We start from the raw sequence: 16,626 nt of genomic DNA on the forward strand, positions 1-16,626 counted from the left end.
ACCGGCGGGTCCCGCTGCCCGCCCGGTTCCGCCGCCTGCCCGGTCTGCCCGCACCCGGGAGCGCCCCGCCACCCCCCGCACACACCCCCCGCCGCTCAGCGGGCACGGTCGGACGGCGGGGGCAACGGTGGGAAGACCGGCGGGGAAGCGCTCCACCGGGCGGGGGACCCCGCTAAGGCGAGCCCGGCCCGGGGGAAGGTCAGCAGCCCCTCCGCAAGGCCCGGGGTGCGATGCCAGCGGGCGGCCCCGGTCGCCCCTCAGCCGCGGCGGCCCCCGGGCGCTCCGGGCGGGGGCGGGCGGCCCCTCCCCGTCCTCCCCGCCCCTGCCCCGCATTGGCTGCGGGCGGCTGACGGGCGGCGGGGGAGGCCCCTGCCAGCCGGCGGCGGAGGGGCATGCCCGCACTGGGGGTCCGGCCGCGTCGAGCCCAGCCGTGCCGAGGGGTGCCGAACCCAGCCCAGCCGCGCCAGCGCCGCCATGGGGGTGGAGATCGAGACCATCTCTCCGGGAGACGGTACGGGACCGTGGGGGGAGCAGCCTTGCGGCACCGGGGGGCGGGGGTGCCCGGGTCCGACAGGCGACCTGAGCCGGCGGGTGTCGCACGGGGCTCCGAGGCCGGGGGGAGCCGCCGTCCCCGCCGCCGGGCGGAGAAGGGATCGCGGGGTCCCGGTGCGGGGAGGCGGGGGGAGGGGGGGGGGGAAGGGAAGGCACGGCCGCCCCTGCACCCCCATCCCTGATGCGAGAGAGGGGGAGCGGGGCGAGGCGGCCGCCCGACGTCCCGGCGGCGGCGGGGGAAGCCGGCGGCAGCGCCGCGGCTCCCGGCGGCGGCAGCAGCGGCAGGGGCGGACAGGGGGCTGGGGATTTTTCTCTGGCATCCGCTGACAGCTGCACAAACCGGCCGAGCGTTCGGCCGGGAGCGCGCCCTGCCCAAAACTTTCCCCGGTTCCTCGCCCAGCCTCGCCAGGGGCCACCGGGCATTTGTGTCAGCATCCCTGCCGCCCGCCCGCCTGCATCCTCCCCGTTAAACCGGTGATGCTGGCGAGGGCTGAGGTGCACCCCGGGCGGCGATAACCTCTGCTTGGCACAGACTCTCCTTTCCAGAGCCAATTCGTGTTGTTATGTTCTCCTGTGGCGTTATAATATCATGAGGTTTGGGGGTTTTATTTTTTGTTGTTTTATTTTTTTAAGAGGACATAATTTCTAACATACAGCCATATGTATCCATATAATAGGCCAGATTCATCCTTGGCTGATACACAACCGTAAATCATTTGTTCAAGTCGATCTCGGCTTAACTTTCTTGGCCCGGTATCTTTTCTTTCTTTGTGTATGCTTTTAAATTGGCTTCTCCCTCTGTGCTGTTTAGCACTGGGGATCAAATTCTTCTCTTGGTCGCACAGATGTAGAAGCAGAATACTTACGTGGGTATAAGTAATGTTGCTGGGTTGAGAGTAGAAAGAAGGGTGGAACTTAACCTCATAATAGTACTTTCTAGCTATTAAATATATCAAGGCTGTCTTTGTAAGCAATATGCTATTCCAAATAAGGTTATATGGATTAGTTCTCTGGGTTGCAAGTCTTAATCAAAATCAGCTGACTTTAAACACTGTCTTAAAACCACAGCTAGTCAGTGGTCTTGAGAATCTCTGCTTTTAATTCAGCTTTGATGTGGATTTATGTAGCTTCATTGACTTTGCTGGTGTTATACTCACACAGCAGACTCTGTGTCAGAAAGGTCTGATACTCCTCAGATCTCTATGTAATAGTGCATCATTTTAATAATACCTGTTTTACCAAGGGTAGGATTCATCTTCCATAACTCTTCTCAGGTTAGGTGGCTAGTCTGAAGCAGTCTTCTAGAGTTTTTCTGTAGTCATCTCCAGAGAATAATTCATCTTGCCTCTCTCTGGATAGGCTGACTTTCTCTCAAAGCACTGCTAATTCTCTGCTGTCAATAAGGGAAGCTGGCATATGATAGTTGCTTGTGTTTTAGATGGCTAAAGTTAAATGAGATTAAACCCACTTTAGGGTTACAGTGATGCCCTGACTGGATACCTATTGTACTGTGCTTTATGCAACACACAGCTAGAGATACTGCACAGCCAAATGCAAGCTGATGAACAGGGCTCTTCAGATGATGCTTGGAATCACCATCTTCTCAATTTCTTGTTATAAATCTTGGATCATCATATTAGCCTGCCCTTCTGCCATTTACTGCTCATGGTGGTTTTGGCATATAAATACATAGTTTATGTGTTACTTGATGTTTTATACCCTGCAATGCACCCTGTAATGCATAAATTATCATGTTAATTCAGACTAAAGAAGCCAGAAAGCCAACTAAGAGATGAGCCTCAGTTTCTATCCGAATCCCCAGTTTCTAGCTTTCTGGCAAGGATGTTCCTTAATAATTGGTCTCATTCATATTTTTAAGTTCTGAGCCTGGTCCCACACCCTGGCCAACATTACTTGAGAAATCAAGGGTAGCTGTTTTAATATGCCATTGGCATCTAATTGAGCCTGGAAAATCTTCCCCTAGCTTTTAGTGCCTTTGGCAGTACCTAGAACAGGTAAAATGGAAATGGTATTCCAGTGGCAAGAACAAAGTTTAAGCTTTCCTTTCAGAATGAAAATTTTAGGAGGCTTTTACTAGAACTCTGTGTATCACTGCTTTACTGTTGTCCAGTGCTACAAAATTAAACTGCCTTTGCCTGTGAAATTTGTTTTTAAACCCTTCCCGGCTAATTAGAGCCGTCTTGAGTGAAAGGCATTAGAAATGTGAATACAAATGGAATTTTTTCACAATGTCAAACTAAGACTTTATTTGAAAAATTGTAACAAAAACATTCTGGGAATTTTAAGGCTATAATCCATGAAGTTTTGACAGTCCTTTGCACTTACAGAATGTAAATGCATACATAATGCCCACACATATAGGGAAAATTACATAAGGAAAAAAATAGTCGGCCTAAAAGCTAAATAGGAGCCAAGCTGGGACCTTCTATCCTAAACCATACCCATTATTGTCTTGCATATTAGTGATTTGATAAAGCATCGCCAATACAAATCTCAGTCTGGCATTTTCCTCTTAAAAGATAAACATGCCTAACCACACAGATTAATCAGAGAAAATAAAAGAATAACCTTTTGTAATTTTAACAGGACGGACATTTCCAAAGAAGGGTCAGACGTGTGTGGTGCACTACACAGGTAAGGCACGTTCTAAATATTCTCTTGATACCGACTGCCTTGTGTTCAAGAGCGGTTCACCATTTAAAGGGTGTGTTGTATTTTTTGCTTTGTTCTGTCACTCATAATCCATTTGATTATATTTTAATGGGTTTCACGTATATTTAATTGCTATCTAGCAGTTCTAGCTACAGTAGTTAGATGTGCATGCTACCAGACCTGCCAAGTGTAGTGTTCAATGGTGAGAGGTTAACAGATGAAGCTGTGGACCTGATTCTTTAAGCCGTTATCCTAGCTAACGAGATCAAGCATGAAACAGTGAAAATGCTGGGTTCATATTTTTCCAGCCTCTGATCTTTATACAGATAATTAATGATTGTATATATCTTAAAAGCATGTGTCTATGTATTGGCAGTAAAATTCATTCCAGATTGAAGAGATCAATACAAAGTCTATTTAACACCTGCTTTATAGACTTCTGTGAATCTTGAGTGGCGAGTTAGTTAATGGAGCTGTTTATGCTGCACCTTTGTGCAGAGGGAAAATGTCCTTTAAATCAGTTTGTAACATTATGTTTTGTACGCAGTTATGTAAAGTGTCAAAAAAATGCAAAGATCTATGCAGTCTGAGTCCTCAGCTGGGAAGTTCACCTCAAGAGATACCATTTTACGTGGTCTTTTCCTTAAGAAGGCAAAATGTAGGTGGTGTGGGGATTCACAGCTACTGATCCGGGCCTAGATCTGTGAGGTAGTTTTCCTCTGGTGTTCAGTATTATAGGAAAGTTCTCACTGGTAACTGTTGCTTTCTTTCAATTTTGTACTTGCTTGTGCAGTTTACATCCAGAGCAAGGCGGGAACATTTTCCAGTTAATATCACTAATGAAGTCAACCTATTTGTGTTTTCAAGAAGCTTTTTGATATAGTTTAAATAATACCACTCTTCAGAAGGTTATAGCATAGAATCACAGAATTGTCTAGGTTGGAAGGGACCTTTAAGACCATCTAGTCCAACCATCAACCTAACTCTGATTAAAAAAAACATCACTAAACCACGTCACTAAGCACTATGTCAACCCGTCTTCTGAATACCTCCAAGGATGGCGATTCCACCACTTCCCTGGGCAGCCTGTTCCAACGTTTGATAACCCTTTATGTGAAGAAATTTTTCCTAATATCCAACCTGAACCTCCCCTGGCGCAGGTTGAGGCCGCTTCCTCTTGTCCTGTTGCCTGTTCCTTGGGAGAAGAGATTGACCCCCACCTCTCTACACCCTCCTTTCAGGTGATTGCAGAGAGGGCTCAGGTCTCCCCTCAGCCTCCTTTTCTCCAGGCTGAACAACCCCAGTTTCCTCAGCTGCTCCTCATAACACTTGTTCTCCAGACCCCTCACCAGCTTCGTTGCCCTTCTCTGGACACCCTCCAGCACCTCTATGTCTTTTTTGTGGTAAGGGGCCCAAGGAGTTAGTGCACTGGTTTGGGATATAGGATGTCTGGGTTTAAGCTCCTGTATTTATATTCAGAGTATTTTGATCTCATGAGGATTTCTAGTTTGAATTAGAAGTTAAACACATGGGTCTCCCATGCCAGTCTCCGCTCATACAGACGTTCCTCTGTAACTTAGATCTGAAAATAGATGTTTTCAAACTATTTTTGTGGAGATGCTGAAAGATATGTTTCTGTTCTGATCCAAACTTCAAAAGTTTTTATGAAATAAAATTGTCACCTCCCACCCCCAGTTAGTTTGAGATAAATTTAAATGTCAGAACTGAAACAGGCAAAAAAAATTGAGGCTGGTGGCTCCCACAAAGCACAGTTTTGCTGGATAATTTCAGAGAGAGTGTGAATGGTAAATGTGGAAAGATAACAAGATGCTGCATACTCTTACTGATATTAGATACCGTCTTAGATGAGGCTCTCATAAGCTGGCTTTGACATAAAAGACTGTATTAAAACTCATTAAATCAATCTCCAGCATAAACTGTGCTTCATCTGTATATCTTGCCATTGATGCTATGCATCCTCTACAACTCCCAGATTAGAGCAGATCTCAGAAAACCCCCGTCATCTCAGTTCCGGTGCTGTTGCAATGTCGAAGCGGTCTTTGGTGGTAATATTTTTAAAGGCAGCCCATGGTTAGTGTATGTAGTGTTTTCTTCCAGTGGTCTGTAAAGCATGTGGGGAAGATGACCTATGAATGTCAAGTTTTAATTTAAAACTGTTTTATCTGAATACAATATAATTTCTTTTTTATACTGATGCCATTCCGGATATGCCTGGGATTCATCTTGAAATGGACTCTGTCTTATTTGCATGATCTCATTAGACCTCGCTGTACTCAGTGCTTGTCCTCAGTACACTCCTGCGAGTCCTGCTTTAGGAAGTGGATAACTAAGTTACAGAGATGTCCACAGAGATATCCAGGACATCTGTCTTGTCACATAAATGAGAGTTAGGAAAAATTAAGACACCTAGGTGCAAGGACATGATCCAGAAATCCTGCTTTCCAGAGCTGCTTAATATTGGGATCATGTAAAGCTCACAAGTTGTCTCTACATTCAGTCCACGTGTCATTCTGGAGCTAGGCACAGATACCTGCTGGGAGCCGTTGTAGTCTGAGAAGTGAGGGAACCATGCGCTGACTGGACTCCACCAAGATCTAGAGATCGTTTGGATCCTAAGAGGAACCTGACCTCACTGGGTGCTCTCAGCACAGCTCTGAATCCAGCATCAAGCACAGCAGAGATGGCCACTTTCAGTCAAAAACACGGCCTGTGGGAGCCCACTTTATGTATAATAACTGAACAGTTGTTTCAGGCATGGGAAACCTACTCTCAGTTGCCTTTTCCAACAAAAGAGGGTCATAGCTCTGTTTGCCACATCCTTAACTGCAACTTTTACGTTCTTGGGGTGGGAGGAAGCTGAAATTTCCTGCTCCCTCCAGTTTAGCTTGGGACATTCTACCATGAAGAATGCAGGAGCCATGGGCAAGAAAAGGAGCAGGCAAGAGGGTGAGTACTTGGTTCAGACACTCATACAGGAGTATTAATGGAGTTGTATTCCAGTCCCTGTCTTCAGGGATTAATTTTGTACATTTTTTTTTAATCCAATGATTTTCCTATACAGTGGTACCTGGTCTTGACAGCTTGGTAGGCCATGGAACTTCTTGCAGTGGACCTTCTGCTCTCATACCAATGCACACACTGTGTGGCGATACAGCTTCTTAGCACAAACATGGTTGGTTCCATGATTCCCTGAAGGGCTAGGACATGCAGAGAAAAAGCATGTGCAGTAATTATTCATTCTCAAGAGTTTCCAGCAAGGAGGAGGAGACTACAAGGGGCTTGCTTCTGCCCAAGCAAGTTACGAATTTTTAAGGAGACTCAAATGAGGAGTGGGCTGTGGGCTCTATTTTGTCTTACTTCCCCGTCTTGCCCTCTCTCTGCAGGAGTCTCATTGATGTGCATTTACTGTGTGATAGGGGGTGATGGCAGAGAGCACGAACAGGAGGGGACTGCTGGCACTGGGAATAAAAGGCACATGGCTCGCTTCCAAAGCACCTTTGGGAAAAAGATTTTTAGGAGCAAACTGTCTGCACGAGTTGTCCTGGCAGTCCATGCAGAAAAAGTCCAGAGGGGACCAAGGGCTGGTACCCTAGATATTTGGCAGAACTTTAGAGTCCTGTCCCCTCGTCCTCCGGGATCTTACGATTCACGCATTGCAAAAGCAGGGATTCAGCAGGGTAGTTTCTAGTCTGACGACCCTACGTCTTCCAGAGAAGTAGGAGGTGAGAATTGGAATCTCCTCAAGATGAAGGAGAACTGTGATTGAGTTTTACACTTCCGCTGTCAGCACTTCAGCTATTAGGCTGTTACACGTGGCAGCTTTGCCTCTTTCTCTCCTTGTTTGACTAGATTCATAATCTCAGGAGCAGACTTTGTGGTCTGATCCCCAAATGTGTTGTGATGCTTTAATGGACACACCTAAGTTCCAGTGGCAGCAGAAGTTAAGGTGCAGCCTCACTAGGGAACAGTTTAGAAGGAACTTCTCAAGTATTTTTTTTGTTTGTTTTTTGTTTTTTTTTTTTTGTTTCCTAAGGAGTAGTTCTTGGCTGATTTTCAATTAGAGCAGGATTTTTGGATTACCCTTCAGAAGTACCTAATTGTCCTTTCTGGCTACAGAAGATGCCTTAGTGCCTAACTTTGGTACTATAAATCACCTGCTAATTTTTCAGCTTTGCACAGCCTGAGTTAAGTACACAAATAGATGCTCAAGATCATTACAGAAGATTAGATAGCAGAACTGTGATAGAACATGAAACCAAGTCCCGATCTTAGTATATCATAGAAGAATGTGGTCAGATTCCCGTATGTTTTATCTTTATTAAGAAATATAACAAATATAATAATTTCTTCTTCTCGTCCAACATCTATGTTGTGTCTCAGAAGTTAACTCACTCAATAATAAAGTAATGGGATAAATAGATAAGGTAGTGCGTTGGCACCGAAATGCATTTCCAGCGGCAATGGTTTATGTCATGTTTTTGTCAGAGATTTCATTGAGCAAGCTTCTGAAAGCCTTTGGCAATCTGCTTACTCCTTCTGTTTTCCATCTGCAAAATTATAGTTGTAGTTTGTCTGCCTCGTGTAGATAGATTGCAGGCAATCGGGGATATGAACTGCCTCCTTCTTCATGCCTAACGTAATGGCCTCCAAATCTTGATTTGGGTCTTCAGGTTATGTTGTAATACTGACGGTAATATAAGTAAACAAATTACAGTGTCATTAGTCCTGGAGTGTATCAACAGAATTGAGGCATTTTCTGCAGTTCTGTTTCCTCTGATTTAAATTGGTTGACTCTGGCAACGGGAATTAGCAGTGCAGGATTTTCAAAGATTTATGAAAGTGATACAAAACGTGACTTTCAGTTGGAAATGCCCCTGAACAAAGCCTTTGCTGAGGTTGTGAATGATCTGTCTAGAGACTGGGGGGGAGGAAACTGCTCTCTGGGAAGCCAAGTCCCGTTCCTGGCCCTCCTGCTGGATGGTGGTGTGCCCTCCAACAAATTTTGTGTATGCTGGTCCCAAATGTGCTCTTAATAGTGAGAGGGCAGCTTTTTTTCCAAGTTACTCAGAGCTGACATTCTCTTGTGTTGTCCCTTGTAGTTGTGGCAGAGCTGAATTCTCAACCTGTTCATCCTGTAAATCTGTGATAATAATAAAATTAGTCTTCTTAAGAAATTGATGATGTTCAGTATTTGTAGTGTGCTAGAACAGACTTGTTTAAGTGAGACTATAAAGGCGCATTAAACAATTAGTTACTTATTAAACTGGACTTCTATCAGAGAAGATTTTCCATAGACTTTTTAGGCAAGGTCAATGGCCACAAAATTACAAGTACATTTTGAACAGACTAGAATAGGAATAGAATATTATATTTCAGTTGGAAGGGACCTACAATGATCATCCAGCCCAACTGCCTGACCACTTCAGGGCTGACCAAAAGTTAAAGCATGTTATTAAGGGCACTGCCCAAATGCCTTTTCAACACTGACAGGTTTGGGGCATCGACCACCTCTCCAGGAAGCCTGTTCCAGTGTCTGACTCGGTAAAGAAATTCCTCCTAATCTCTAGTCTAAACGTCCTGTGGCGCAGCTTTGAAGCATTCCCATGCATCCTATCCCTGCATCCCAGGGAGAAGAGCTCAGCACCTTCCTCTCCACTTTGATATTTCGATACTGAGAAGTTGATTTTTTTTTTTTTTAAATGCCTAAAGTGAAATTCTCTATTGAAATAAATGAATACTACTACGTTTATTTCAGCTGAGCTGTACAAATTCATTCCGTTTTAGGAAACAGGCCTTTATTTCAAGCAGAACAAACGGTTAATTTGAGGACAAACTCGTATCATCTTCTTTTCCTGTATATCACCAAGATTACTATATATTTCTTTAACTTTGGCAGTGGTGTAGTGTTGAGAGTTATGGTTGTGTCTGGGAAGTTGAAAGCTTTTTTTTTTTAACCTTTTTTTATAACAAAGGCATACTGCATAGATGCAGATTAACAGCAATTTATAGAATATGCTTGATTTATCATTATTAGAAAAGGCATTTTCCATTTAACACGATACAAATATAATGCAATTCCCTTGAAATAACTCTTGCCAAAAAGCAAACAGCCTATTTTTCTTGGATCAAAGTCAACTCAAGTCTTAAGCATATGTAGTAATAGCCAGAGATTTGTCTATACATACTCCCCAAAAGACTAATGTAAATTCAGAATCACTTTGCAGTGTCATATATTTGTCTATGAGCCTCAGTATCTACACGACGTGATGTACATGAGCTTTGTGTGAAAGCAGTTTGTGCCAGGTGAGTACAGGAGTACGTTATTTCTCGGGTCCTGCTTTCAGAAACATCTGCAGCACTTCGGTGGGAGCTGTACATGTGTATCTGAGAGGAAAATTGAACTAACTAAGGAATTTAATCAAAATTCTTTGTCTCCAGGAAGCTGTCTAGCTGGGTTTGGAAGAGGATAGTGAACACCGCAATTAGAGTTACCATTAATAAGAATTGTATTGTAATAGACATTATAATTGAGCCTTGAATCACAGCCAGCGAAATCTTGCTTACCTAGGAAGAAGTTAATTGTTTTATCGAGCATGTTCCCAAGATATATTATACCAGGAGTGTGTGATGTCTGTCCATCTTTTAGGGCCTGCCAATTTTCTGTATTTTTATACTTAATATCTTCAAATGGTCCTGGTTTGAAAGGGTGAAAACCCTTTACATCTGCAGAGATCTTGGTGGCAGCTAAGCACTTACAAGCATCCTTTTTCTTTAGTGAATCGTAACTGCCAAAAGTGGTTTTAGTCCTCAGTGAAGAACGTAGTATTTTGCTGCCCCTCAGAAACGATTTGCAAGTGTTAAAACTCTCTCAATAAATAAGCAAACATGAGAATTTCACTCCTTTTAATGTATATTGGTTACCCATGGAAACATTTTAGCAGCAACTTCAGCCTGATAGTGATCAGGGTCCAGAAGCAGAAGTTTGAGGAGAAGAGATTTCTCTTACACCTTTTGCTGCCAGCTTCGTGACTGATTTCAGGTATATTACTTGCCCTTTCATTTTTTGAATTTGGCAGAAAAGGAGGCTGTGCCTCTCAAAATTGTCGTGAAATTAATGTTTGCAAGTACCGTGAGACTCGATGTAAGAAGAGGCTATTGATGTGAAAAAATGATTTGATGCATAAAAAAGTTTCAGAGATTTGTAAGAAAAAAATGTAGCAGCTTCAGCGGCTGAATTAGTGAGTTTAAATTGAAAATACCAGATCGTTGCCTGATGAAAAAGGATCAGCATCATGAACTGTACCCTCAAGTTTCCCAGTTGTTCCTCCTTTGTGTACTGTGCCCATCGGTTTCACTGAAACTACTTGTGGTATTAGATGCTATTTAATATGGGTAAGTGAAACAGAAAAGGAGCTTGAAATTATCCAACAGCATTCTTATTGGCAACCCCAGCTGAGAAGCAATGCTTTGACTCAAAATTGGAAGTCTCTGCCCTTAAAGGTGGTCCCCTTGGCATTGAGGTGGTATTTGGGCAGTTGCTAATATGCTTTGTGGAAAGAAAGGGAAGACTTCAGGATCACCTGTTAACACTGTCTTATAGTCATTTAGGAAAAAGACAGGACGAGTTTCTTTTTTGCAGAGTAAAGAAGATTATAAAAAGATTTCTTCAAGATAACATACGTGGGCACTCTCTTCCCTGACAGAGACTCCTCTGTCAGCATGAAATGTACTGAATGATTTGGTGACTGCCATCTTCGATTTTGGAGCACCTACCAGCCTCTACAGGATTTCCTTTCATGGAGGGATTGTAGCATCACACTGCCTTCCTGTTGTGCATAGAAATGAAACTGCTAGCAAATAATTAAACCTCCTACTCCTGCCTCACAAAAGCCTCGAAGAAGTGGATTTCAAGATATTAAAAAAAAAAAAAAACCAAAGCAGATTATCTAAAGACCCAGAAAACTAATAGCCTCTGTTCGTCAGGTTTTTAAAAGCTCAGAACTGGTCCAAAATAGTGCCATCTTTTAGTAAATTAGATTCGCATTTTTTGAACAAAATATTCTTGCTGGGTCCTCTTTGCACTTATTTTCAATGATGGCAGCGTGCCACTCTGCCTACTTACAGCTCAGACATATATTTAAGGACTGGGACCCGAAAGGTTTGCATCAATTCTTGATCATTAGAATTTCAGGTCCTCACTAGAATAATACAATTTTCTAATAATTTATGCCCCCAAAAAATCAAAGAATTGCTGAAACAACTGTTGGAACTGGAGCTGCCTTGTGCAGTGAATAGTATTTGTTAGTGTAAAATGTACAAATGATTACTACATCAGCTAAATGGGAAACTCTATCAGCTGGCACCAGTTACAGGCTTGTCTCCCTTTATTGGCAAAATAGAACTGACATCACTATATTTACCTAATTAAGAAGTCTAAATTGAGAGCTTAGTTACCTCAGGCTACCTAAATACTTAGGCTTTGGGTGCACATCTTTCTCTATTGGTTAGATAAAGAGCTTAATAGGGTTTCTAAGTCAGGCAACTCAGCTAGGCAGGGTTTGTGGAAGGGGTAATATTTTCTTAATTAGACCACATGTGGTGTCATCTCTCTGCAGCGGGTACGTGGCAGTCACATTTCAGGTGTATTGCCTGAGCCGTCGCTGTGTGGCCGGAGATCTCTGCAGGCTTGTCACCTTCAGAGCTCGGTGGGCTGGTCCCAGCGCTGCAGTGATGTGCGTGGGAGGTCCTGGGGGGACCATTGCCAAGGAGCTCATTCGGTGCCTGTCTTTTGGCGCTGGTAAGCAACTGAAGGGGCAGCCTCGGAGGAAACATACCGCTGTGGGAAGCAGCGATTCGGCGCTGGCGTGAGTTCTGCTGAGTCTTGCTGAACCAGCGCCAGGGTCTGCTTGGGGGCTTTATATTGAAAGCGACATCTCTCAGTTGAGATATATTATTTGGCATTAGTTACTCAAGGGCATTGTAAATCTTTCTTTTTTTTTTTTTTTTTTTTCACAAGACTGCTGGCTGCAGAAGAAGTCTGTATTCCCTTGCATAACATTCAGTGTGAAGGATCTTAAATGTTGTAACCGTGGTGTCATCAGGCAGGGACAGTGGATCTTTGTAGGTGAGACAGCAGCAGATCCATGCAGTTAGGCAGTGTAGTCCTTTATCTCCTATCCAACATCCTGCATCTTCTAAAACTCTGTTAGTGCGGTGGTTGTAGGCACATTTGTAGGTGGTTGAGGCACATTTGATTTGTAGCTCTCCCTCTGCCTCTGCTTATGGTATCCCAAGTCTCTTTTCCACTTCCAGATCTTTTGCATTTAGTCTTGCATAGTTAATGGTTCTTAGTTGTCTCCTGCTGCTTTCACTTCCTTTTGCACATTTAATGATGCCACTACCTTGATTTAGCAAGATTGTCTTCTTTTATTCTGTTCTCAGTGAGAAATTGAAGCCTTTTGGTTTGGTAAGGGTGATTTCCTCCCAAGCAGAGGAAAAGACCTAAGAGTTAAGTAGTTCATTTTCCAATCTATGATTGCTACAAACAGTACACTCCCTGATGCATTGATTCTGTCTAGTTTTAAATGACCAAAGTGATAATGCTATTTTGCTACTTCCAAACCCATTGAAGTTGCTGCTGTTGCAACATTATAAGTAGCAGCTTTCTGTTAAAATTCTTTACCCTGTGTTAGGAAAAAAAACCCACCACAACAAAAATAAACCACAGAAAACCCAAGTGCTCATTCAGAAATTACGCTATAATACTACATAGGTATTGTAGTTATGGGAACTTATATTTTCATTCTCTTCTGTGGATAAATTTCTGTTTATGCTATAAGCAGGGGTTTCCAGGAAGAAAGGAGGGCCTCGTACTTTGGGAGGTGACATCTAACCATATCTGGGGCACATAAAAGAAAACAGAAGATGAGTCACACAGCAGACAAGTTCCTGAGGCATCGCCATGAAGTGTTGCCATTTCCAGACTGGAATGTACAATTTTCAGCCTAAAGAAGTGAAGTAAATTTTGTTGTTGTGAAAGCTGTAATTTTGGTGGAAAAGCCTTTCCCACAAATTTTATTTTGAAGGTTGAAGATCTGAGACTGAAATTCATAGGCTAGCTGCCAACTCTATATCATAGAATCACAGAATGGTTTGGGTTGGAAAGTACCTTTAAAGATCATGTAGTTCCACCCCCCTGCCATGGACAGGGATATTTTCCACTAGATCAGGTTGCTCAAAGGCCCATCCAACCTGTCCTTGAATACTTCCAATGATGGGGCATCCACAACTTTGCTGGGCAACCTATTCCACTGTCTCACCACCCTCATTGTAAAGAGTTTATCCTTATATGCAATCTAAACTTACCATCTTCCAGCTTAAAACCATTGGCCTTTGTCCTGTCACTACAGGCCTTGGTACAAGGTTTCTCTCCGTCTTTCTTATAAGCCCCCTTTAGATATTGAAAGGTCTCCCCAAAGCCTTCTCCTCTCCAGGCTGCACAACCTCAACTCTTTCAGCCTCTCTTCAAAGGGGAGGTGTTCCAGCCCTCTGATCATTTTTGTGTCCCTCCTCTGGACCGGCTCCAACAGGTCTATGTCTGCCTTGTGCTGGGGAACTCCCATTTGGACATTGAGCTGTTGACTGCAACTCTTTGGATGTGGCCTTCTGGATTCAGCCAATTCCTTATCCATCAAATAGTCCATCCATCAAATCCATACCTCTCCAACTGAGAGACAAGGACGTTGTGTGGGACCGTGTCAAAGGCCTTACAGAAGTCAAGATGTATGACATCACTTGCTCTTCCTTTATCCATCGCAGAAAGCCATCAAGTTAGTCATATTGGTCTGAGCTAAAGTATTGTATATTAACCAAAATTTGTGGCGATGTTTAAAGTTGTGAATCTGAATTTTACAGCTCAGCCTTATCTTCAGTTGTGATCTGAATTACTCTCACAGGGTTTCTGCCCATTTTTTCTTCATTGTAAGGCAAAATTGTTTTTTCTTTTTAGGAAGTTATTCTGTCTGACTCTGCTGTAACCCTTCCTTGTCTTTCTTGCTTGAAAGTTATACTACATGATGGTCACCCTACTACATACGTGTGGCCACATTAGGAGCATCCAACCATAGTTTGCAGTACCTCTGTACCTGAGTGCTGTCCACACGCACTTATATTTCAGAGTAAAAGCGGAGTTTCGGGTAAACTTCTCTCGTTATGAAACTGTTCTGCTTTTTTCCTGGAGGAAGTTGGAATGTTAATGACAAAAAATAACTTTAACCATGGGGGAGAAGTCTTTTTCAATGGCATCTGTCATTCATGGAGAGGAACGATCTTTTCTGCAGTGTCACGCTGAACCAGCTGACCTTGGCTTGGGCTTTAGATCCGTCTCTGAAAGCGTCTCTCTCCACTGATGAGAGCAGGAGATGCTCCTCTGTCACGCTGCCTGTGTGACTAGCTCCCCACACCCTCAGTGTCCCACAGTGGCCAGCTGGCAACAACTCTGGAAAAGCTACAGCTGCATCTTTACCCCCCCTGCCAAGGGAGTTTCTGGTGTGCACAGACGGCCCCATGAATAGCTCTCATTTTATGCTCTGCTCTGAATTTTGTTCTGCTGGCATTTGCACCTTGTCTTCAGTCAAAGAAATAGCAGGGAGAGGTTCACAGCTCTTCGGTCAGTCAGCAGTGGTTCTGCAGAGCACAGCTGAGGGCTATCATCTAACATGGATTGAGCCCGTTTTGTCATGTCCTACCTTTTCCAGGCTGGAACTAAAAAGTCATGACCTTTGATATCTGAACACTGGGGACTTCCAGAGCCTGTAACTATAAGAAGAGGTGTTGAAAGTGCATTGGATCAAGATAGAAATACCTCATTAAAAAATGGTTCTTACCTGTGCCATTAAGACTTATTCTACGTGAGAACCATTTATATAGCTCATCTCCTTTTCAACATTTATTGCAATTCCTGGCTGGGAGTGTAGGAGTTTTAAAAGCTTATGAGTCAAATGCAAATTCAGGGCTGATACAATCATGAAGAACTGCCATCATTAATCTCCCGTGGACAACTTAAAAAGTTGAATCTGATCAAAGTGCTACATCCTTCATTCATAAATCCCTTTGGAAAGGGTAAAGCATTGTTTACTCCCCTTTAAAAAGACAGGGAAATTCAGAAGGGAAATGATTTGTCCAGGGAACACAGCAAGCTCCTGATAAAGCTGGGGGTAGAAATTCATGTACTTTTAAAGTCCTTATCTATTATATTTACCACTAGGCTGTATCAATTCTGTGAAAGAGCCGTTTCTTTTTTTCCAGACCTCAGAAGTGTTTAACTTTTGAGAACAAACTATTTAAATTAAGATGAATGGTGGAAAATCATGAAGTACTTTACCTTTTATTAGGTTTTCTGTCTTTCTCTAACCAGTCCTGATTTGATTGGTTATATAAGCATTGTAAACAGATTAAGGGCTCAGTCCTTCCCCCCGTAAAGAATAATAGGGGATTTGATTGTAATGATTCACTTTATTTCAATAAAGTAACTAAAGCTCGCAATATGTTGATACACTAAAACTGCTGAGCCATTTCTCAAGTGCTTTCCTAAGACTTGCTATCATAGCACATTCAAAGCTCCTCTTCAGATGCAAAAGTTTCTAAAGGCCTTTGGGAAAATGATATCAAACAAAGTCGGACGGACCTGAGAGAGCTTGCAGCTATAAACACGGGCGCCCGAGGTGATGGAGAGCTGAGAAATGGTTTGCCTTGCAGAAAAAGAGCAGTGAAATCTTGGGCTGGGATTTTTCCCTGCACGAGCGTGGGAAGAAACGTTGACTGGCTGTAAAAATTCTTCCATACCCTAGTGGAGTTCTACAACCTGTAATCTTCCTGTTATTCAGCCTGTCACCATAGGACTGGCCCATTTGTAGACTACAAAGCATTTAAATGATGACAGCTGTATTAGGCAGTAAGGGACATGGCTGGCCATTGTGTTTCTAGAGGGCAGCAAGATAAGAATAGCTCCCAAGTCTTCAGTGCTTGCCACATTTACTTTAGATTTCAGACACCTCTGTACGTTTTGCGGACAAGTAGCAGTGTTGAAAAAGTGGGGGGTACTAGGGCAGCAGTTATCTTAGCTCTTCTTTTTCCCTTGAGAAACTGGTGTATAATACAGGCCAAGAGGGTGTCAGCTGATAAAAGCCAGGCAAATATGAAGTGTTCTCTGAATTTGATGTCAAGGAGCCTGCCATCCGAGAGAAACCGGTCATTGTCCAGCAGCACCATGAATGAATGAGTGAATATCCCTAACGTGCTCTTCCACTGCACCCTCCTGTTACTCTCTGGAGTTTAGCAGTCATGTGGGGAAACGAGGTGCTAAGGTGGTTGTAGACAAGA

General features: G+C 43.5%; 1 protein-coding gene across 1 annotated transcript in view; it reads left to right on the top strand.

Annotated features, from left to right (window-relative positions):
- Window positions 1–384: 384 nt before the first annotated feature.
- FKBP1B (FKBP prolyl isomerase 1B) overlaps window positions 385–16,626 on the top strand; it is a 46,261-nt gene continuing 30,019 nt past the window's right edge. The window contains exons 1-2 of the mRNA XM_074153712.1: window positions 385–511; window positions 3,160–3,207. Coding sequence (XP_074009813.1) covers window positions 475–511; window positions 3,160–3,207 — 85 coding nt within the window. The 5' untranslated portion in view covers window positions 385–474. The remainder of the gene's footprint in view (window positions 512–3,159; window positions 3,208–16,626) is intronic.

The sequence above is a fragment of the Numenius arquata genome, chromosome 9 (genome assembly GCF_964106895.1).
Source record: "Numenius arquata chromosome 9, bNumArq3.hap1.1, whole genome shotgun sequence".
Classification (NCBI taxonomy): Eukaryota; Metazoa; Chordata; class Aves; order Charadriiformes; family Scolopacidae; genus Numenius; species Numenius arquata.